At 42.8% G+C, this 22763-nt stretch overlaps 3 protein-coding genes across 4 annotated transcripts in view; 2 read left to right on the top strand and 1 right to left on the bottom strand.

Annotated features, from left to right (window-relative positions):
* The window catches only part of IGFBP7 (insulin like growth factor binding protein 7), a gene marked incomplete at its 5' end in the record, with an annotated part of 16628 nt that extends 9686 nt beyond the window's left edge, over positions 1 to 6942 (top strand). The window contains 4 exons of the mRNA XM_015623643.3: positions 1913 to 2022; positions 3289 to 3405; positions 3762 to 3888; positions 5269 to 6942. Coding sequence (XP_015479129.1) covers positions 1913 to 2022; positions 3289 to 3405; positions 3762 to 3888; positions 5269 to 5288 — 374 coding nt within the window. The remainder of the gene's footprint in view (positions 1 to 1912; positions 2023 to 3288; positions 3406 to 3761; positions 3889 to 5268) is intronic.
* POLR2B (RNA polymerase II subunit B) lies at positions 5450 to 22665 on the bottom strand. Of its 2 annotated transcripts, XM_015624916.3 has the most exons (25): positions 22555 to 22665; positions 22291 to 22363; positions 21405 to 21555; positions 19807 to 19919; positions 19321 to 19540; positions 18243 to 18401; positions 16510 to 16674; positions 15795 to 15991; positions 14987 to 15106; positions 14402 to 14588; positions 13568 to 13711; positions 13182 to 13321; positions 12941 to 13052; positions 12328 to 12482; positions 11880 to 12078; positions 11596 to 11764; positions 11028 to 11124; positions 9894 to 9988; positions 9365 to 9615; positions 9189 to 9278; positions 8814 to 8921; positions 8220 to 8333; positions 7974 to 8134; positions 6591 to 6786; positions 5450 to 5698 (listed from the first exon to the last, which is right to left on the bottom strand). In XM_015624916.3, the coding sequence occupies exons 1-25, from the start codon at positions 22571 to 22573 to the stop codon at positions 5609 to 5611; spliced, it is 3525 nt and encodes a 1174-aa protein (XP_015480402.1). In that variant the 5' UTR covers positions 22574 to 22665; the 3' UTR covers positions 5450 to 5608. The 2 variants fall into 2 exon arrangements, with proteins under 2 accessions (XP_015480402.1, XP_033369295.1); XM_033513404.1 differs by lacking the exons at positions 21405 to 21555; positions 22555 to 22665 and having other exon boundaries at positions 22291 to 22352.
* Positions 22572 to 22763, top strand: part of NOA1 (nitric oxide associated 1) — an 8634-nt gene continuing 8442 nt past the window's right edge. Inside the window, exon 1 of the mRNA XM_015623642.1 lies at positions 22572 to 22667. Within this exon, the coding sequence (XP_015479128.1) occupies positions 22572 to 22667 (96 nt within the window). The remainder of the gene's footprint in view (positions 22668 to 22763) is intronic.

Below are 22763 nucleotides of genomic sequence, written 5' to 3'. Positions count from 1 at the left end.
GTCGGCTGAGATTTCAAACAGAGCATGGGTCCAGCCGAGCTGCCTGGGGACATTGTGTCACATCAGACCTTCCAAGTGCCTTATTATCCCTATTGTTTAAGGGACAGCAGAAAAAGAACAGCTGGGCTGTGCAGGAAATGCTGCACTGGGTAAGGGGAGCACAGTGTGTGACCTGAGTTGGCCCCATCCTGGGGATGGCAATGTCCTGGGCTGGCCACTGTGGGGTACTCAGCAGGGGAAAACCTTCAGCAGGGTGTTGAAACACTGCTTAAATCCTCTTAGCTGAGAGACTCTGCAGATGAGGAGCACCTGGGTTGTGGTGTCTGCCAGGAAACCAGCCCGTGCTGAATATTAGGTGTGGTTTCAACCATTGCCCAGGGCTACACATAAAACTTTTCTGCTTCACCACAGCTGCTTCCTGTTAAAAATCAGAGCTGGGATAATTCTGTAACAGAGAATGTTGAGTGCAGGCACCCCTGGTCTCTTAGCAGCTTCCCACCAGCAGGCTGTGTACAGTCATTCCTGGAGAGAGGAGTCTTGAAAGAGAAGAGCAAACACTTCTCTGGGTTTGCACCAGCTGCTCAGGAGCAGGGAACCGCCTCAGCATCTTTTGGGCTAAAACAGAGCAAGGCTGATACCTTTTGGCTGGTGATACCAGTGTGGATCTGTCCCCAGATCATGAGGAAGAAGAAAACACCAGCTTTCTGCTGGAAGGTGTTGGTGCAGTGGGATGCATTTGAAATGGGGCTGCAGGGTAGAATGCACATGCAGGGCTGAAATCAGAGCAGATTCAGGACTCCATAAGGAGCATCAGGATCCATATCTGCCCCTCTTTGATGGGACTGGGAATGAGCTGTGTGTGGTCTGTGAGCCAGTAAAGCCAGGAGCTTCTGTCAGGCTGGCTCTAGATTACCTGTCTGCATAGGAAATGCCTTCTCCTGATGGAGCGTAATGGAAGCTTAAGTTTCCTGCTACTGCCTGCATCTTCAGAAGGGGGAAAGCTGTTTGTGGTGTTCTTAAAGCTATCAATAACTGGAAATAAACACTATGTGCTCCTTTGGTCTGCACTTCCTGTTGCAGGGAATTAATAGCTGCGTTTTGCAAAACAGCCTCGCTAAAGAGGGATTGAACAGAAAAGGCCTTTCTTCCCGTCCTGGGATATGGGTTATGTCTCCAGCATTTCCCAGCCTGAGGGATAAACATCTCCAGCCAGATCTGCAAAACAACCCTGCTCTGATCTGCTTTAGAAGCAACTCTCTATTTAACCAGGAATTGGAGCTCTCTGGAGAAAAATGGAGCTCTGCATTCACCTACTCCCTTCCCAGATCTTGCCCAGAGAGAGCTCTGCCACCACTCAGCCAGCCTTCTTTGGCTGAGCATTGCACACAGGTGAAACAGAACAGCATAACATTGAGTTCTGCTAGCCCACAGTCATGGGATTGAAATCATGCTGGGAGAAATGATGCTTCAAATTTGGGCAAGCTCTTCATGGTGTGACAGAGTGAGTGGGATGCACCCTGTCTCCTGGGGGTCCTTTCCTCCCTGCCAGCTGACTTGGTGACTGCATGGTAAGCAGAGCCAGCAGTTGGTACAGTTCTGCTCAGCCCCTGAGATAACAGAATACAAACAGTATTTTACTTCTAACCTCAACCTTGCAAGGAGGAGGACTCATCACCTGAACTGCTCGACACTTGAGTTTTCATCTGGGACAAGAGCCCATCGGTCTGGATAGCTCAAGGCTGGGTGCATGTGCCACTTTAGAGAGCAGTGTTGTGATGTGGGATCAGTCCAGTGAACTTTGCTCCTAGCAGGGATCACCTTCACCTCATCCTCAAAACCGTGACTGGCTCCCTCTTAAAAGGCTTAACATGGAGGCAGGCTTGTATTTACCTGCTTTTCTCCTTTTTTGCAGGACCTTCCATTGTGACTCCTCCTAAGGACATCTGGAATGTGACAGGAGCACAAATCTACTTGAGCTGTGAAGTCATTGGCATCCCAACCCCTGTCCTCATCTGGAACAAGGTAAGGGCCCTGCTAGGAGCTCTCACAGCACAGCAAACCTGAGGTGGCTGAAAGTGCCTGGTAAGCACAGAGGCCATAGCAGATCCCTCTGTAGAAACACACCTCTTTGATGAGTTCTCTCATCTCTGCTGTTCTGTCCACCCACAAACATCTGGTTTTGCTTAGTTTTTAGACATTATTTAGAAAATAAACCCTTGTTGATCCCAAGCCAGGACAGGACTCTTGTTTCTCTTGGTAGCGCCTGATATTCAGAGCATGTAGGGAATGTCCCTTGACCTGCCTTCACCTTCACCCTGCTGGCAGCAGTGATTCTGAGGTGGCTAGACATCGCCCACGTCGGGAACAGGAACCACATGGGGCGGTCATTTAGCTCCAGTAGCCAGCAGCATGTTGATTTTGGCAGCACTGGTAACATCTGGCTTAGGACGGGGACCAGTGTTGAATGGAGAGGATCGTGGCCGCAGGGCTGAGAGCCACTGCATGGCTCCTGCAGCCTCCTCAAGTGCCACAGCTTTGTGCACACTTGTGAAGGGTCTTAAAATTAAGCCAAAACTTTACTACTTAAGGATACTATGAAGAAAAAATCTAGATTGGCCTAAAATTTGCTGTAAGACAGCAAGCTTTATTCATAGGGGTTCAAGAGCTGACTGTCAGGTGAGCATACACAGTGTGGGCTTGGTGACTCAGGCAGCATGTTCTGCTTGTTTATGAATAGATGCTGAGTTTACACTGACTGTCAGTGCTGTTCTGCTTTTCATGCCTCTTCCTCATGGCAGAGAGACTGTTTGACCTGGTGGTAACAAGAGCTGAGCACCACTTATCCCGTGCTGGGCTCCAGGCTCAGATACTGGGGAAAGACTGCAGTGCTGCTTTCACATCGATGCTGTGCCTACCAGGAGGGACAGCCTGCTTTGCTGCAGCAGAAACAGGCAGGGCTGAACACACCCTGTGAACACACAAGTTCTGTGAGGCCAGATCAGCACAGGGCACGTTGGCACACCCCACTGCCCAGCACCATCTGTACCAGAAAACCAGGCCACTCTTGCTGCTGAGAGGAGGGGAACACAACCTCAGGGCTGAGGCACTGGGGTGGTGTGGCTGCACTACACTGAGGATGAGGTGAAACTCTGACACTAGAAATACTCTGCTGCTGCACAAAACACATTCATGTGTATCTAATGTTGATCTGTGTGCAGGCATGGTTCAGCATGCAGTTGCAGCAAAGTAAGCCCCAAAGTTCTTACCCATTCCTGCCCCTCTGTTTAGATAATTCGAGGACAGTACGGTGTCCAAAGGATGGAGCTTCTGCCAGGGGACCGGGAGAACTTGGCTATCCAGACCCGTGGGGGCCCTGAGAAACACGAAGTAACTGGCTGGGTGCTGGTGAGTACTGTGTGTATGCCCAGAGCTGCACGGACAGCAGAGTGCAGTTTGCAAACTGCTCATGAACACAGAACAGTACAGGAGACAAATGGCAACAGACAGGGCATTTAGAGGAAAACAACCTGTGTGAGTTAAAGGATGTGGGTGGCTGCTGGTTCCAGTCTTACCTGGTGCATGCACCCTTCCTCTGTCTGGCATGCAGCAGAAGTGCACATACCACTCACAAAATCAGAGGGGGAACAGAGGGGAGAACAGGGTTTGACACAAAGAAGTTCTATAAGATACCTGAAAACATAATCACCTCTACCAGAGCACAAGATGCTCACTGGGGGAATGGGGTGTGTTTCTTCCCTTAGATATCTCCTCTGAGCAAAGAGGATGCTGGGGAATATGAATGCCACGCATCAAATGCCAAAGGAGAGGCAACAGCTTCTGCAAAAATCCACGTTGTGGAAACTCTGCATGAAATAGCCCTGACCAAAGGTTGGTAAGTGTGGCTGAAGACCCAGCAGCTCTCTCCCCTAACAGCTTATTGTTATTTGTACAAAAGGATCACCCCTGTTTAATGCTTTCAAAAAAGCCCCAAAACCCATAAGCCTTCTCCCCCCACTAGAAATATCAGTTTAAGGTGCAGTTTTTTACATTTGACAAAACATTCCAGCAAATTTTAGCTGCTAGAGTTCTCAAGGGATTGTCAAATAACCCCCCACATGCTGTAAAGTACTGGAAATATCAAATTAAAATTAAGAGGCACCTTCTGGGTTTTTTTTAGAGCAACTTCCAGTGGGTTTCCAGCCCGACATTTGTATCATCCTTTCAGTGCTGTTTGGATGCTTTCAAACCTGCTCCTCTCTCCTGGGAGCAGTATTGGCACAGCAGACATTCCAGTTCCTGCCATGTTCTCTGCATGCTGGGATGTGAAACCTCAGAGATTTGCCACAGGACATCCTCTTTACTAGGCTGTGTGCAAAGCCGGTGGCAAATCAGCCACCCTCATCCCAGCTGCAGAGGATGGCTCAGTACCACAGACACATGATATGCTTAGAAATAAATCTGGAGAGCCAGAACAGTATCTGGAACCCTGCTAGAGGCAGAGGGACAGGGAATAAAGCACCAGGCTAGAGAATACTGTGCTGCCCAAATCCCCTATTGGACGTAATCCTTAGTTCTAATCCCTGCTAGCTTTATCCAAACTATAGAGTCTTGACTTTTTGTGTCCTTATGTCTGTGAAGAGCTAAAATACTTCCCTTAGAAGAACATTAGCAGCACTAGGCACTGAAAAGAGAGCTTACAATGAATCCAAATATAATGCATAGGAACTTTGCTAATGGTTTTAAGGTAGTCTCTAATCCCTTTTCAAACATCTTATTTATGGATGTGAATGAAATTGAGTTTTACTGAGTTGTGCCATGAACAGCTCACTTACAGCCCAGAACAGAAAATGTTCGCTCCCTCCCTCACAGTAACTACTGCGAGGTTGCAGTGTTTCAGTTTGTTTCCTACACACACCCAGCACATGTTACAGCTGGTTCTTTTCAGCTGTAGGAAAGCTCTAAGGCATCTGGAGCTATGATAAGCAAATGTAGACTGCCACCTTAAAGGAAATGGATATAAAGTTAATGGAACGAACTGTCAGACATCATAGCAGCACTGTAAGAGTCTGTGTGCCATGTCCAGGTGATCTCAGCACAGAAAAACATGTCTATTCTCACCCCCCTGGAGCAGGGAAGGAAGGAAAGAAGGCAGGAAGGAAGGAGGGGTCAGGTCTCACTGTCAGCCAAGAGATCCCAAAGCTATTGCCAAAGTTGCGATATTCCCCCGTGGGAGAGGACAGAGTGTAACATGTTTTTGTTTTTCCACAGATGATGGTGCAGAGCTGTGATGTGAGGACTTTCACTTACGCACAGTTTTAAATTAGTTTTTTGGAAAGCTGCAAGCTCTGGCTTTTTCTAGCTGACTAATCAGTCCCTCTTAACTCCCTTTTTCTTTGAGTCCTAATTTGCTTGCACACTTCTTTCACAGATACACAAATAGATTCACAAGTTCAATTACAAATTTTAATTCTATTTACAGGAAATAAACATACTTTTGAACAGCACACAGCAGATGAGTAAAACTGTAATTTTGAATGCAACGTATACAAAATGAAACAAAACCTGAGCACTTGAGTCTCAAAATTTTTAAAAAAAAGCCCTTTTAAGGCTAAACACTCATCATACGAGGTGCAATACTCATAGACATCAGTTCTTGGAAGAGGAGTTTGCAGGCATAGGGCATTCGAACCAAAGATATCTGGAAAGAGATTTCAAAAGTCTTGTGATAAACACTCGTAAAGCATCAGCTTCCACCATCCTCTACACAAATAACTTGTTGGGTTTTTGGCTTAAAAGCAAACCTGGAGCTATCTATGCATGAAAGCATTCAACAAGAATTGCTCACAGACAGTACCAAACCAAGAAGGAAGCTGAGACTGTAGGAGCTACACAGCAGCTCTCCAGAACACATTTTTAATGTAAAAATGAAGCCAAGGTATCTGATCCCAAACAAGAGCCATTTAACACAGAACATGTGCACAGAAAAGTGTTATGAAGTGCATAAATGCAGGTAAGGTCTCCAGCACACATCACTCTGTAACCCCAGTGCCACTGTTAAGACTTGCAGCTGTTAGTCCATGGCACAAAAACAAGCCTGTTCAAGGCAACTGTTTTTATCTCTGCTACCTCTGTCCCTTGACATACTTCTGTAACCAAGCATGCACTGCAGAGCTTTTATTAGATTAAAAAAACCCCACCAAAGTGCAACACAAAAGACCTCCCGCAGGGACCCAGCTCTGCAAGCATAAATATCTTCATGGGACAGTCACAAGGGCGATGCCTCTAAATTCCTGTGATTCTGAGTTTTACTTCTAAAAATAAGCTCTTGAGCATTTAAAATCTCTGAAAACTCTGCACTGTGCAACACTTGAACAGCATTTCCTGCCAAGCGACAAGCCAACACTGTAAAGTTAATAAGGAAGCATCCAAATTGACTACAACGCTATAAACACTTAAAACAGTTATGAAACTAAAATAGCAATTGTTCTGGTGCTTCTTTAAATATTTACTTCCCTATCCTCCTGCTTCACTCAAGTGGCATTTCCTCCTGCCCACAAGGAGAAACAATGGCTGATGAAAACCACACGTACCTGAGTTTTATTACGGCATCCGCGGCATTCGTAGGTGTGAGTCCTCGTGTTTGCAATTGCCATGATTCCACAGAGGTTACACACATGGACCTGGTATGGGTCTGAAGCTTCAAACAATCTTTCTCTCAAGAACTGGGCTGCTCCATGAGCAATCTGGCAATCTCGTTCCATTTCTCCAAAGCGAAGGCCACCATCACTAAAAGGAAGAGAAAAACCTCTCAGCTTTTGAGTTTACTGGCAAAATAAACTTGCTGTTCTTGTTGGTGGAATAAGTATCTGTATCACAAGGCAGGAGGAAAGCTGTGCATTAATTTTCCTCTAATACCACAGAATAAAACTGTGAAAACAGTAATTAATAACTGCTGATGAGCATTTCTACAGCTAGTGTCTGACAGCCACAGCACAACCATACAGCATAATTAAGTGTATGATTAAATCATCCTCTGCTGATTTGTGGTGGGTTTAACCTTGGCTGTCTGCCAGATGTCCACCAAACAGCTCTCTGGTCCCCACCCTCTGAACAAGGCATGGGGAGAAAGTAAGACCGAAAAGCTCATGAGTGGAGATAAAACCATGCTTATCAATTACTATTACAGACAAAACATACTTACCATGGGGAAAATGAGTTTATCACTCACTAGAAAGGGAGTAGGATGATGAGAAATAAAGACAAAACTATAAAGTTCACCTCCCCCACCCTCCTCCCAGGGTTATTTCACTCCTTCATTCCTAACTCCTTCCTCCCCTCCCTGTGATGACTGGGAGAATGCAGTCAGTGTACCACAGCTCCTCTTAGCTGCTCCTTCCTCCTCACAACTTTTTCCTGCTCCAGCATGTGGCCCCTTCCATGGATAGTCCTTCACAAACTGTTCCAGCATGGGCCCTTCCCACGGGGTACAATCCTTCAGGAACAGACTGCAGCAGCAGGAGTCCCTAACAGACCATACCTCCTACCAGGAGCCAGCTCCAGCGTGGGCTTTCCACAGGCTGCAGGGCAGTTCCTGTTGCATTTCCTCACTCCTCTCTCACAGTTGCTGCACAGCATTTTTTACCCTTTCTTAAATATATTCTCAAAGAAGTGCAACCTGCACAGCTGCTGGGCTGAGCTCTGGCCAGCACCAGGGCTGCCAGGGCCTGCTGTAAGTGGCTGTGTCCAGCCCGGGGCAAGCCCCGGTCCTTTCTCAGAGAGGCCACCCCAGCAGTCCCTCCTGCTACCCAAACCTTGGCACCTGCAACCAATACAAGATCTTTAACCAAACACATGAAAAAATGTGTTGCTATTTGGGGTGAGCTCATTAGGCTGCAAAGCTGAAGCTACTTGTTCAGGGCTAAAAACTGGACAGAAGAACAAAACACCATATAGAAAGTACCAGGGATCCTTACCGAGATCTGCCTTCCATGGGCTGTCTGTTAAGGATCTGGATTGGCCCTCGTGCACGGGAATGGATTTTGTCATCCACCATGTGCTTCAAGCGCTGGTAATAGGTAGGACCAATGAAGATCTGGGAGGTGATTTTTCGACCAGTGAAGCCATTGTAGAGGACCTGAAGAAGTCAGTGCAATCATAAGCCTTATTACCCATCAAATGTATATTAAAAAAAATTACAGTGAATTGATACTTTGTTATACCTCATTTCCTCTTAGATGATAGCCATAATCTGATAGAAGGTTCGAAATCTTTTGCACATTGACAGCATCATTAAAAGGTGTAGCATCACCAATTTCTCCCTTGTTTGCAGACACCTACAGAGAAGAGATGTGGAAAAGTTTGTCAGGTTTCTGAAGGACTGGTTAGACCATATTTAGCTGTTTCAAACAGTTGTAAGTCTTAATACTGGAATTTGAGATTCCATGCCAATAGTAGTACCCTATCTCACTGTGTTTATCTGCCACATATTTTTAAAAATACACACTATAAACAATTTTGCTACTCCTTTTTCCAGGTCAGGGGGAAATGTCTGGAACAAAAGCAACAGATGAGAAAGTACACTGTAAGTAGGGCCTGATCTTCTGGATGAAATTTACAGGACTGTACATCTTCTCTAAGAAACCTCCTTTTGCTATCAAGTAACTGGAGACACATTTTTAAGTGAATTAACACCTACTAGATAGTGTTTACCTTTACAGAAAAAACAAAATCAAAAAAATCTCAAAGCAAACAACTATCACCACCAAATTTTAATTCATATTGCTCAGACATGCAGTATAGAAGACTGTTCTTACCTTGCCCTGAAGACACTCGATCAAGTGACCAATGGTCATGCGGGAAGGGATGGCGTGGGGGTTGATAATGATATCAGGTGTGATGCCTTCACACGTGAAGGGCATATCCTAGAGCATGGAAACACACAGTGAATTCTTTCCAGAACACCATGTTTAGGAAAAGTATGTGCCTGGATCCAAAATAAGTCTTTTAAAGGATTTAAAGGGCATTGAAATATGTAAGAAGCAGCTGTGTCCCCTTCTAAAAATATTTTAGCTACATTTAAGTTAACGTTACACCTGAGTAGATATTTCACAAACAATTCACTTAAGAACAGTTCCAATGCCAAGATCATCACAGGTAAAATCTTCAGAAGAAAAAAAAGAAATTACTACCTCTTGCCTGTACTGGATACCACAGGTTCCTTTCTGACCATGTCTGCTAGCGAATTTATCTCCAATTTGTGGAATTCTTACAGAACGCACCTGTAAGCCACAGGAAAACATGCAACTGGTAACTTGAATACAGACCAAAGATTATTAAAGCAGAAAGCATGAATGTCAGCACTCACCCTGATCTTGCAGAATTTGTATCCTTCCTGGTTCAGGGTTACCATGACCTGATCTACAATCCCAGTCTCACTGGTGCGCAGGAAGGTGCTGCAGTCTCTCTTGGTGAAACGTCTGTTGGTGCTTTCCAGCTCATCTTCATTTTCTGGCAGTGTGACTGTTTTGCCAATGATGACATCATCCCCAGACACACGTACCCCAGGGGCTATCAAACCATCATCATCAAGTTTGTCATAGATTGCGTGTCTCATACCTTGAGGGGGGAGAAAGGAACAAAAAAAGTAGACTCACAAATTTTTCAACATACTGACTCTTGATGTTCTGCAATAATTCAGCAGGTCTGCTTGCAACTTCAGGCAACTGCTAAAATACCTAATGCAAATATCTCAACTGATATGGTAATTTCTATACAATACAGAAATGTCTGTATCAATATATCCCAAAATGAAGACTGAATCAGTTCAGCATTAACTACCTTGCCCACAAAACCTTAATTTAAAAACCGAGTCTTCATACACCCCTTTAACTTACCTTGGCAAGTTTCACGTGTAGGCTTTTCAAAAACTTCCTCTTGGTCATACCCTTTCTTAGACTCCTGCTCTTTGTATGAGCGATAGAACACAGACCTGAAACAAAGTTATAAAGTCTTCTCAGTGAAACCAGCACCATTTTCACCCATCTGTGTATCTCATTTTCACATATTATGGCAACTGTTACTAATGACAATCAAACGCAAATAATGAGTGCATGCCACACAACCTTTCCTCTGATTTCCTGTTAATCTGACCTTCACTGAGGAGGGGAAAACAAAAAACACAACCCACCAAACAAAAAAGTTTCAGAGGGCATTATGATGGCCACTTTGTAGATACCAAAGTACCTAAGATAACATGCTAATTTTTGATGGAGTGCAAAGTCTTTTGTATTTGCTCGACACCTCAGAAGTAGTTATTATTCCTAATGATTATTCACATCTACAACTTATCATTCTCATATTACCTTCCTCCTTATGCACAAAATTTTGCAGACATTTTTAGGCTTCTACTGCTACCCTGCAGTGCCACATTCAGTACAACTGAGCTGCAGTGAAAAACCTTCAATTTATATAAGGTTCTTTCTAGTGCTTTAAGGGTTTTTGTTTGCTGCCTCGGTTGCCAGCACATCGAAGTGCATTCAGATACTATAATGCATGAAGTCACATCAGCCACCAGCTGTGCCAACAGCAGCTCCTTCTAAGGAGAGGAACATTCCAATCCTTACTGGTAGCAACTGTCTCACTAATGAAGACAGGACTATGCTAAAATGCTGCAACATTGTTCTGGTAACTGGCAAGAGTTACATGAAAATACACCATGGAAGAGTCCAAATGTTTTTTCATTAAACTGTGATTCAAAGGACCTTAAACACAATAAAGATCAAAATGGAAGATCAAGAAGACAAAGTGAGCAGTCAGGTTTCAAGGTGTTTTGCTAGGATTCACTTATTTTCATTGTGTTGCTCCCTCCATCCCCATTAAAAAAAAATAAATTAAAAAGCTTCTCAAGTTGAAAAGATTTGGAGAATGGCATCTTCCAGCATAAAATGAACTCTTCTTGAGCCTCTGGACAACTCTGTATAGCTTTTTTTCTTAAATTCCAAGCAATTAAAAAATTTACAAAGTCTTACCTGAAAAAGCCTCTGTCAACAGCAGAACGGTTCATAATGACAGAGTCTTCCTGGTTATAGCCTGTGTATGATGCAATGGCTACAATCGAGTTGATACCTACAATATGCAGAGAAAATATTTTGAAAGAATGCACACATGCCCAGACAGACACTATTTTATCTCAAAGTAGGCTGTACTCTCTACAGCGAAGCTTTTCTACCCTTTCTCAGATAAAATCTCTACATCCCACACACAGAAACATACAGTATCAGCACATGCAACTCTAGGTAGAAAAGAGAGTCAAGAGTGACCCCTTGTGAAAAACCTACCAAACATCTATACAGAAAATGCATTTTTTCATTTAGATTTTAGCAGATTTTTTTTGGGGTAAGATAGTTTCAGCTTCAACACTACCAACAAATTTTTTGCAGTCTAGGTGTCCAGCTACAAGCTAACACTTAACCTATACTTATTTCTAAAATTGCACACATTTGCTAAATGTTCAGGTACTCTACACACACCATTTGTGACGTGTTTGAAACAAAACAAAAAGGTAGTATTTTTGTTCCATGAACACCGACACCGTACCTGCTGGTAACTCTCTGAACCTCAGGTACTCCATGGAGCGCGTTGTTACCAGGGGCTTCTGGGGATAATACAACACGTGTGCCAGCGTATCCATACGGACATGGAAGTTGGTGATGTAGACTCCCATAGCCTGCTTACCCATAGCAGACTGGTATGTGTTCCTGGGAGACTAGACAGATAAAGGGAAGAACTGATAATTAAGTACATAAAGCTCTTTACACACACACACACCTGTGGGTTTTCTATCAGCTTTAAAAGCAGGACGTCATCAGAGGTGCACTGACCTGGTTGTGATCAGGGAAAGGGATAATAGATGCACACACTCCCAGGATCATGGATGGGTGAATCTCACAGTGTGTGTATGTTGAACAATATGCCACACCTTTCTCTTGCAAGTCATCTGGAGTCATTGCCAGCATCACAGTCTCTTCTTCCAGGGTGTCAATGTACTCTACTACACCACTGGCCACAAGATCCTGCCAACTGAACAACCAATAACTCAATTAACACCAAAAATGGGTCTCTTCAGCAGTGACAAGAACAAGGGCTTCACTGGCTTATTATTACTACCACTGCCTCAGTGTGATTAAGAAAACTGATTAAACTACTAGGCAGAGAAAGAATCTTTGTGCTGCACAAAGCTTTAAACATTCCTCTCTCCAACCTGAGGGAACACACAGCTTCCAAGATGGAAAACAACACCTTCAGTTGAATTTCAGGAATGTATCTCACCTGTAATTGTTATACTCTCGTTCCTTCAGCTGGTCAATGTGCCTTTTCTTCAGCAGCAGCTTCTGTTTCTCTACAATTAAAAGGGGCCGACAAATTCTGCCTGCATCAGTGTAGATGCGGATTTCTCGCTCACGAATATCTCTAATCATTGAGACCTGGGCAAGACAGCAGCACCCCATGAGTACAAAGTCCCAGCTTGGAATCAGAACCACAGAACACAAGATAGGATGACCAAGTTCCCTAAAGCAAAGACTTTCCAGGCACTGTCAGAAGCACAGAACAAAGTAACACTCCTACAAACAGAAGCATTTCAGAAGATTATTTTCAACTTTTTGTCTTTCAATTGGATCCTCTTTAAAAACAAACAACCCCCCTAAAAAAATCAACCCCACAACCAAGCAACAAACCATATGCAATCAAACATAAAATAAAAATTAAAAAAAAAAGCACCAAATACAACCCCCCCCCAAATAAAACACAAAACAAACCCAACGTGAAGCATATTGAGAAAGAGACTTGCAAATAATGCTACTTGAAACTTGAAAAGTAGTATCAAGGCATTATCTTCTCCTGTCTAAAAGGACACCCAAACTCTTGATGTAAAGATTTATACCTCTGACACAATGATGTCCATCTGACGACGAAGCTTCCTTAGGGTATTCATCAGCTGCTCTGGATCTTTGTGTATTCCTACCCAGCAGCCATTGACAAATATCTTGGTAGCACTAGAAAGGGGAAACACAAACAAATAGTAATTAAAAATATCACACCCCACCAAATAACCCCAAACCCTAGAACTGTTGTTCTAGGGAGAAAAAGCTTAAGTCTGTTTAAAGTGTTTTATGTGCACATACTCAGCTATTGCTGCTGGAGATATTTCTTCTAGGTTTTCCATACTCCACTCTTCCAAGAATTCCAGAATTGGGGATGGCTGAGACCCCACAGAAATGTAAGCCATCAGGGCTAAGTTCTTCACAAGTCCTACTGCATGACCCTAGCAGAAAGACAAAGTTAACTTGCATTTTCAAATCAAGAGGTTCCCCCAAGAAGATTCAAGAATTTAAACTTAACTCCTCAAGGAACTGGATGCAAAACATGCACTCAACTACTGAGTTAGCTATAAAGGTAAATATTTGTGTCAGCATTATTAAAAAAAAAGTGCAAGGGATTATCATAAGTGCCATGGCTACAAAAGGACTGGAGGGAAAGGCAGTTAGTGTACAAATTCTGCTTTCATTACCTCAGGGGTCTCAGCAGGGCAAACCATTCCCCACAGGGTGTTGTGCAGCTGCCGCGGCTTGGCCAGTTTTCCGTCTCTCCCAATCGGAGAATTCAGGCGCCTCAGGTGGGAAAGAGTGGATGCAAAAGTCAGCCGGTTCAACACCTGCATGGAGGAAGGAGCTCAGTCAAAGCTTCTTAAGTGTGTTGCTGACAGGCACCATGACACACTAGCACGAAGGATCAATGCCCTCTAGAAATGACGTGCTTAACAAGAACTAAAATAGCTCTGATTCTTGTTAGCTACACTTTTTAGTTCACCTCATCTCACAGTACCCCTAGAATCTCAAGCTTCTAACTAGTGTTTTAGTGGCAGAAGTTTCTAAAGCATGCTTCTATCACAGCAAGACCCTGGGCTAATAAAATCAGTGCTCCTCATCATTAGCTGTGGAATACATAACTTTTATGTTATAAGGGGCCCCTCAAGTTTTTTTAACTGCCTGCAAAGCACTGGAAGTAACTAAAGGAAAGAAATCCATCCTCCTGAACGATTCCCTGGGACTAGAAATTTACACAAAAGTGTATGATCTAACAAAAAAATCTATACAAGAGTTACAGCAACTATTTACCAGTGAATGCAATAGCCGAAGCAAACAAACCATGACAAAATAACCCTAAATTACACACCTATGAAGATCTAACTATTTGGATCTTCGTCTGTGTCACCTAAGGAAATTTCCTTTTAAGAATATTTCTGTTTAACATACAACACACATGGCTGCTAAGTAATGTTAAACTCTTCCATGAGAACTGTTTTATCATAAGAACTGTAAACCTGACAAAGCCCTTACTGTACCTGAGATACTCCTGCTCTGGCCTGATGAGCTTTCTTCTGGTCACCCCAGTTTCCAGTTGCCAATGAATATTTCAAACCATCTGAAATAATTCTTGTTTTAATTGCCAACTCCAAGTTGAAATCTTTCCCTCTGTCAATGAACTTTTGTGCATATATTCTCACTTCCTTCAGCAAATTCTTGAACATTCTGTAGAAGAAAGACACCAAGAAATCTGATTAAACAGTGCTGTGCAATTCAGCCTACTCAGGGGCTATTTGAAAAAAAAACAACAGTCATTGGCCTCCTGAAAAGAAATAATTTGAAACCAGGGTGAGGGGGCAGAGGGGAATAAAGCAAATGAAGCTGTTTGTAAGCATGCACAAAATATATTTCAAAACAAGTCAATGCTGGCCACCCACTGTTACAGGAAACTCAACCATTCCACGAAAACTTCTGTTGTGATCAGACAGAAGCTGTGTTGCCCAAGACTGGCTCTCTGACACAACAGAATTAGTCTGATTTAGAAGCACAGAGTTGGCAATGCCTCTACCATTGAGGCAATGAAAGATGAAATTAAATGAAAAAAATGTGTATGTGATAGTTACCCTCTGAACAGGAAAGCCAAAAGTGGCCCAGCAAGATCCAGTCTTTTGTTGCCATAATGATCTCTGTCATCCAGCTCTCTTCTTCCCAGTGCTGCCAGCAACAGTCTATGAACCATATACCTATTTTTTGTTTTAAAACAGAAACCAGTTTGTTTTAAACTGACAGCAGACATTCACAACAAAGATTACATGTTTTCATAGATAAGTCTGTGAACTCTTTCCTAAAGGCTGTCCATTTGAGATCTTTAGGCTACCACTGTCCTAAAATAAACTTCTTCAGCATATCCTTAGAGGTGGATGACCCACAGAAAGTTCAGGTTAAGGACACAGAGAAGAAAATATTTACATCATGATGATCATGCCTCTTCTGCCATGTATCTGTCCTGTACTGTTTAAGCACATGCCATCAGGTAAAACATCACAAGTTTCCTGATGCTACAGTTCACCTGCATACCAATAAGCAGTGATCTACACAATGTGCTACTGGTTTTAAAGAGTGGTTTACATTATAGTCAGCTTATCAGCACTTATCTATATCTTAGTTATCAATTTCTAGATGTTATCCATGCAACTGGATATCAAAAAAGTCAGTTTAGCACTATCATCATATTTAAATTAAGATTCAAAATGTGTTTGAGGCTCATTTTGCTATTTTTTTTCCTAGTTTATCAGAATTTGCATTTTCTCAGCCTCAAAAATATACCAGTGCCCCAAGGTTTATCACAAAGTATCCAGGCAACTGAGTTCCAATCATACACATGAGTAAAAAATATCCATTTGCAGCTGTGAGACAAGAGTTCTGACATACCCTAGAAAATAGGCCTTTTTGGTTTCACAGAAGTCACTGACACCAACGTGCGGGAGCATTTCCTTCTGCAAGACTTCTTTGGCATATTTGATTCTCTTTTCTTTGGTGACACCTGGCTTGGCACCTCTTGAGCCAATGAAGTTTAGGGCAACATTTTGCTCCTGAATGACAAAGGCTTCATCCAGAGAAGGTTTGACCTAAGGCACAAAAATACAGCAAAATCCTGTGGCAACCAGGGCCTGCTGGGGCTGAAGGAAACTACACAGTAGTTTGTTAATGATTATTTTCATGATCTGCTAATTGTTCATCCAGGTCTTTCTGGCACTAGGAAACAGCAATGAAGCATGCAGAAAGAACACAAAAAATAGTTTAAACTTCAGAAATTAGTTCATTCAAGTTCATTCTAAGTCTGATGCACTTTCAGGTATAATCAAGATTTTACTTGATTTACAAGTAAACAGATTTACAAATCAATGACAGCAGAAAACCCTAACTCCCAAATACATATTAACTCTTAAAAATTTCCACTGTGCTCTGTCCCCTTAATGTACTCATTAGAATGTATTCAGGCAGAGAACTTTCAACATTTCTAAAACAGAACCCACAAAAATAATAAATAGATTACAACTGGAAAATGAACAACGTTTCAAGAGATGACTACCTACACTGGCACACCACCAAACATGAGAACAGGAAATAATTTAATATATGTTACCATTTCCATCATTTCTGGGTCTTCAAAATCATATATGATGTGCTCTAGAATGTCCCTGTCAGACACAAAGCCGAGTGCACGGAAGACAATGATGATGGGGACCTCTTGTTTGATATAAGGCAGAGTTGCTACAATGCGCTGACCAATGGCACTCTTCTTTGCACCCTGCAAAGATGGGGCAAAGCACAGGTTAGGCTTAAATCATCCTGCCTTTCAATGAAAGCCTCTAAAATTGTCCTGCCTTTAAATGAAAGTGCCTCTCTGGATTTGGATGATAAAGCACAAGCATATTTATTCAAGCACCACAAGAAAACATGGCTTCTCAGCAGGCCAACTAAGGAGTTACTCTGCAACCTTACTCCAGCAATGACTTCTTATTTTAAAAACATTTCAAAGTTTAGAAGTCTGTGAAAACTTGTAAGGTTTTTGCTGCTACAAAGGAAACTAAATACTACTCGTTCACTTGTATGCATCATTTCTCTCAGTGCCAAGACCAACCCTATCCACCTTCAGTGTTTCTTCTGTCAGGCTTAAACTCAGCTTTTCTAATCCACTGTGCAAGTGATTATTCAAGTAGCTGCTCCCCCTCTCCAGAAGGAAATGTTGTATGATGCAGAGGAAACCAGGAGTGCCCCAGACATTAGGAGTGAGAATACTGAAAAACTTCTATTTAAGTTGCTCTTGGAAAATTTCAAAACATCAGTGCAATACTAAATGAGTACTCACACCTTTTACTTTAGACGTTACAAGTAGCACTTATTTCCCCTCACAGATGGCACAATTAGATGTTAAATACGAATTAATATGTGGTCTGCAAAATACATCTCTGTTGGGGTCAGAGATGCAAGATATATACCCTTATCTGTGATGCCTGACACCCAAGAAAGCACTGAATTTCACATAACAACATAGAGGCAACTGTTTAAGTAGAGAAACTGAAAATGTGAGTGTGTAAATTAGAGAGTTTTCTTAAGTCACTGGGTGAGAAAGTTTAAGGTTTAAGCTAGTTTAAGAAATAGGCAAGATGGAAGAATTAGGGAGTTGTCTCTTTTCCTTCTTCTAGAGGTTTTTGGGTAGTAGTAGGTGACTGGATAGAGAATGCCACAGTGCAGCACACAGGTGTTGGGTCATTGGGTCACTACAAAAAATAATTTACTTGGCATTTGTTAATTGGTTAAGTGGTCATATAAAAGACCTTGAACAAGTTCTTTGTTAGCCATTTTGCACCTTTCTATCTTAGTGCACATAGCTCCTTGTACCCTGTATAAGTGTAATATATATAATAGAAGAATAAACAACCAAGTCTGAACAAGAGAAAACTGCCTCTCTCTCATCAATCTCAATCCAAGGGGGAAAAAGAACCCAAGCACAAGTGTTCAATCAGGACACATCTCAATACTAGCTTGGCCATCACCTGCTCCTCTACTTATTATTTGTGAAAAAACAGGACACAGCTTATCTGAATTTTCTAAAAACTCATGTACAGTAAGTTCAAAATTATTTTTTTCCCTTGCCCTAAAACCTGCCACAAATTGGTTCATTCTTCATTCATTCCTCAAATTACTTATTATAGAGACATATATAACATATGACAAACGAATTTTTGTTGACTTTTATCTTCTTTACAGCTTAGCATCAGAAGAAATTTCTTCTCAAAAGCAAATTACACAAAGAGACAGGACAGCAACAAAACTCCTAAATCAGTCTCTGGGGTTATTACTGTCTAGCCATACCTGTCCACCCCTGGCCAGCATGCTGACCCATATAGTACTTGTTGGTCGAGAGGAATTTTCCAGACAAGATCTACACTCTCCTGTGTAGGCATATTTTGAATCTTTCTTTGCAAACACATACACTGTGTTTGTAGCCATTTTCTCCTGGGCAATCAGAACCTGTGTTAGAAACAAGAGGACAAATAAATAACTGACCAAAGAGAATACTGAAAGCAACATTCACACTGTTTCTACTATTCCTTCAGGTGCCTTAACTTTTAGAGTGCTGCACAGAATGAAGTCAATTAGCCAAACTCTATGTTTTAAAAATACAGATTTAAAAGAAATATACAGCTAGTTAAGATGGAATAGCCAAAACAAGAAACTCAGGGAACACTGTTGTCTGTTACTACTTACCACACTGCTGGCTTTGCTAAGACAATTCACTTTGATAAAAAAAGCAGTTCATTACCTGTTTTTCCAAGGCCAACACACTATACAGGCAAATTTAAATGCCAGCTCAACAATCAAAGCCAGATTTTTCCTACCCCCCAAGAAGAAATATAAAATTCTAATTATTTTGCTGTGTTTGCCCAGGTTATCAGTTAGAAAATAATGTCAGTTTCACTGGTGAGGCACTAAGAGGGTGTGGATATGATTTTCTGAAGCTCCTTCTGCAGCAATGGAGGCAAGAACCTATTCTTAAAACAAAATGCATCTATACAGCTGTGAACAAGCTGGAGGACACTCTGAGTGAGGCAGTGAGGCCTCATATCAGAGTGCATGTTGCTCTGCAATGCTGGAAAAGGAAATAAAAATACCTACGGCACTTACTGGCAAACAGTTCACTAAACACAAAGCAGTTCACAAAAAGGAAGAAGGGAAGAACTGAAGATGGGAAATATGCCTCAAAGATGAAAATTTGGCTTCAGAAAGCCCTAACAGATGACTAAAAGCCCATCTTTCTGCAAGATCAGGAGCTCCCACTGTACCTCTGGTACACTGGAAGAAGAGTGTTTATGCTTCCAGTAAAACATAAGCAAAAACTAACAGAACTTCTAGTGTCTGTAAAGATAGCTGTGCAAGGTATATCCCTTACCTTTTCTGACCCATTAATGATGAAGTAGCCACCAGGATCAAGTGGACACTCGTTCAGCTCACAAAGATCACGGTCAGTTAAGCCATTCAGCAAACAGTATGTGGAACGCAACATGATAGGAATTTTTCCTATAAAGGTTTTCTGATGCTGGGTCTGCAACTGGTCCTCCCCTTCTTTAATAACTGTTTTAGTTATATCCACATACAAGGGGGCGGAATACCTATGGAATAAAAACACCACTGTGTTATCTGACAGTCACTACCTTTCTGTACAACCCCGAGTAATGAAGGCAGCTATTCAAGCACTCACCAGTGTATTAAACATTACCAAACCATCAATCACCGCCCTTTAACAACCAGACGTGGAATTTTAAACAATGCAGGAATTATTACATTTTCAAGGCACTGCTATATTGTAAAAGGGTATGCATTAATAAGGCAGACACAGTTTTCCCTTCTGTTTCTCCACCACAGAGCTGGCTCTTACGTAAGGTTTCTCAGTCTGGCTTCATTTGGCATCATAGGTGAGGGTGCTCCATCTCTTTCCCAATGTGTAGGTTTGGAGAGATAGATTTGTTCAAACTTCAACAGATACCGGGGCTGGAAAACAAGGGTATATTTATTTGTAATGGAACAAACATCTCTACTATTAGCAACCAGAACTGTTACTGCAGAAGAACAGCCAATAAGTGAAAGCACAGCAAGCTGGGTAACATGGGCTCCTAGGAAGATTCTACAGGACAAGTCAACAAAGTAAGACTTGAGTTTTTGGAAAACAATCTGATTTTTAAAATGGACAAAAGCTCCCTACAACAGGAGGTGGAAAATCCTTGCTGGCAAATGTTTTGTAAGTCAAAGAAAAATCTGAATCCTTATGTGAAGAAACACCTTTTCCTGGATTTGCACCAACAGCCACATACAGTACCATTTCCCAAGTTCTCATTAAAGCAATCTTAAGAATACGTTTACCATCATTCTTAGCTCTGAGCATGGTTGCTAAACCCTCTCAAGTGCTTCTAACTGCCTTCAAAATTTAAGACTGACAAGCAGAGGGAGACAGAAACAAAAAAATCAAGTTTTTCCTAATACACACATTTTCTTAAATTAGTCTAGCATCTTTAAATGTGGTGAGAGATTGTCTGTGACTCTAAAGTAAAAAGAGAGTTCTTTTTTTTCATCTCTAAACCTATTCCTAAAAAACTTGCTTTTAATAAATGAGAATAAGATGCTAACCTATGTGATTTGAGAAAGTAAAATACCAGCTTTTGGGCAAAAAGAATTCCAGCACAAACTATACTTGTGATCTGAACTGTGACCAGGCACAGGGCAAACGTCAGCTGCAGAACCGCACAAGTAGAGAATTCTGCCATAATATATGCAGAATAACAGGAAATGTTAAGAATTAGTGAGCTAAATGTTTATGAACCATTTGCCTAGCAAAGAAGCCAAAAGACACCTCAGTTATTCTCTACAGGATAGCTGCTTGCTTGCAAAAAAATGCAAAGGAACAGGAAAACTGTGCAACAAATTCAATGCTCTGGTGTCCCAAAGTTCCTTTAAATCTCTAGAGGGAAGCATCAAGGTAGTGACTGACAGCAAGGCAATGGCTCAACACCATTAGCACTTATGGAACAGGGATCAGACTACACAAGGTGAAAGCACCAGAGTCACTGCAGAAAGTGCACCCTCATTGCACAGGAGCCATCATGGGCTGCAAACTTGAGACAATCTGTCCCCCTCAGAACATGGTGCCAATAGAAGATGAACAACAGCACCCTTCGAAAACCTGTTCCTAACCTGAATCAAAGCTAAGAGAGAAGTTTCCGGCCATAAACCTTTCCTGCCATGGTAAAGCTGCTGAAAAATCAAAATCTCACCAAAACACAACTTGCTCTTGGCTACCTGACCTGCTCTAGTAAATCTCTGTCCATGCAGTTTTGCAGAGAAACTGACAATACGAGCAGCAGCAGCCACTTGTTCTTGGTCACTTCTCAACTCAACCAGAAGAACGGGGTGGAATAAAACTGTTGTAAAATTACTTTGCATTGTAAAAACACATAATCTCTGCCAAGGTTCTCCACTTACTGGCTCTTCCACTTCTCCTGAGGCATGCTGGGCTTCAGCTTGTAAGTCAATTGGTGGAGCATCTTCAACAATTCTCTGCACAGACATCTGAATAAACTCGTCAAAGGAATCCAACTGTTGCCTGACTAAACCTTTTTCATCAAAATAGGAGCTAAAAAAAGAGCAGGATAATAAGAAAATTTAATTCACTTCACACATCAATAAAATAAAGATACATTTATTACCAAATAAAAATATAGTGCAGAATCAAAAACACTCACTTTACCCAAGGCATGAGTTTCAAACACAGATGCTCCTCACAAGTGTTTAACAATTCCCTCCCTGCCTAAAGACACAGACACTTTAGAGTGACAAAACTGCTGCCATCTCTTGGCTAAGCTACGACTGCATGCACAGTCAGTGCCTTCATTTTCCCTTAAATTGGAAAAAAAAAGTGATGACAAACCTTACTGAAACTGGCTTCAGCTCAAGTTTTCAATAACACCTGTAAATTACTTTGCTTTAACTAACTGCCTAAGCTGCAGTGTCCTGGACACTCGTGTTTTGCTAGAAAAAAAACCCCACCACCAAAATGGTGAAAATAACCAAATACCGACTTCCTGATGCCAGCATCATCTGTGAGATTAGGGGGCAAAACCATCTGCTTGATATGGACCCAAAACCACCTCTTTCTTCACTGAAAAAAAGCGTGTGCCGAGTTTCTTAATCCCTGCCGAGAACCCTTTGTTTCTACTAAAAGCCCTCCCGCTCTGAACGTGCAACACACGGTTTAGCACAACCAAGCCTGCAGCTCCCAGACGTGTTGCCGGCAGCAAGCTGGATGTCACCTGCAAGACCCAGAGCACATGTATTGAAGGGGTAAGGACAGCGAGTTTTAGCAGGTCACCTAATAACAATCCAGCAGGCTTCTTGCCACAAGTCGGGGGTGATTTCATCATCGTCTTCGTCATATTGCATATCTGCGGGGAAGCACAACGAGTGAGTTAGGCTCCGACCACCGCGGCGTCCCCCCCTGGCCTGGCACCGGCACCCCGGCTCCCGCGGGAGATGCCACCGCATCCCCCCCATCTCCCGGCTCCCGCGGGCCCCGGCGCCACCCCTGGCCGGGACGGAGGAAAAGGCGAGCAGAAAGAAAGGGAAAGCCCCTCACCTTCGTCCGCGTCGTACATGGTGGCGGCGGGAGGAGCCGCGGGCGGCGGCGGCCGAGCGAGAACCGAGAGGGAGCGGAGCGGCGCGCAGCACGGCGCGGGAGGGCGGCCGGCAGCGGGACGGCGGCTGCGCGACCCGTGACGTCACTCACACGTCTCTCGCGAGGCGCCCGAGCGCCCCGTGACGTCAGGCGCGCGCGCCCCGCGGTGC

Source organism: Parus major, chromosome 4 (genome assembly GCF_001522545.3).
Source record: "Parus major isolate Abel chromosome 4, Parus_major1.1, whole genome shotgun sequence".
NCBI lineage: Eukaryota > Metazoa > Chordata > Aves > Passeriformes > Paridae > Parus > Parus major.
Note: the sequence above shows the minus strand (reverse complement) of the source record. Positions and strands in the feature narration are given on the sequence as shown.

Coding starts and splice junctions, on each gene's coding strand:
- POLR2B (XM_015624916.3), bottom strand. Junction 21,556..22,290: donor GCCTGCTGGATTGTTATTAG/GTGACCTGCTAA, acceptor CTCTTTTTTTAG/CTCCTATTTTGATGAAAAAG. Junction 14,589..14,986: donor TTGGCTTTCCTGTTCAGAGG/GTAACTATCACA, acceptor TTTCTTCTACAG/AATGTTCAAGAATTTGCTGA.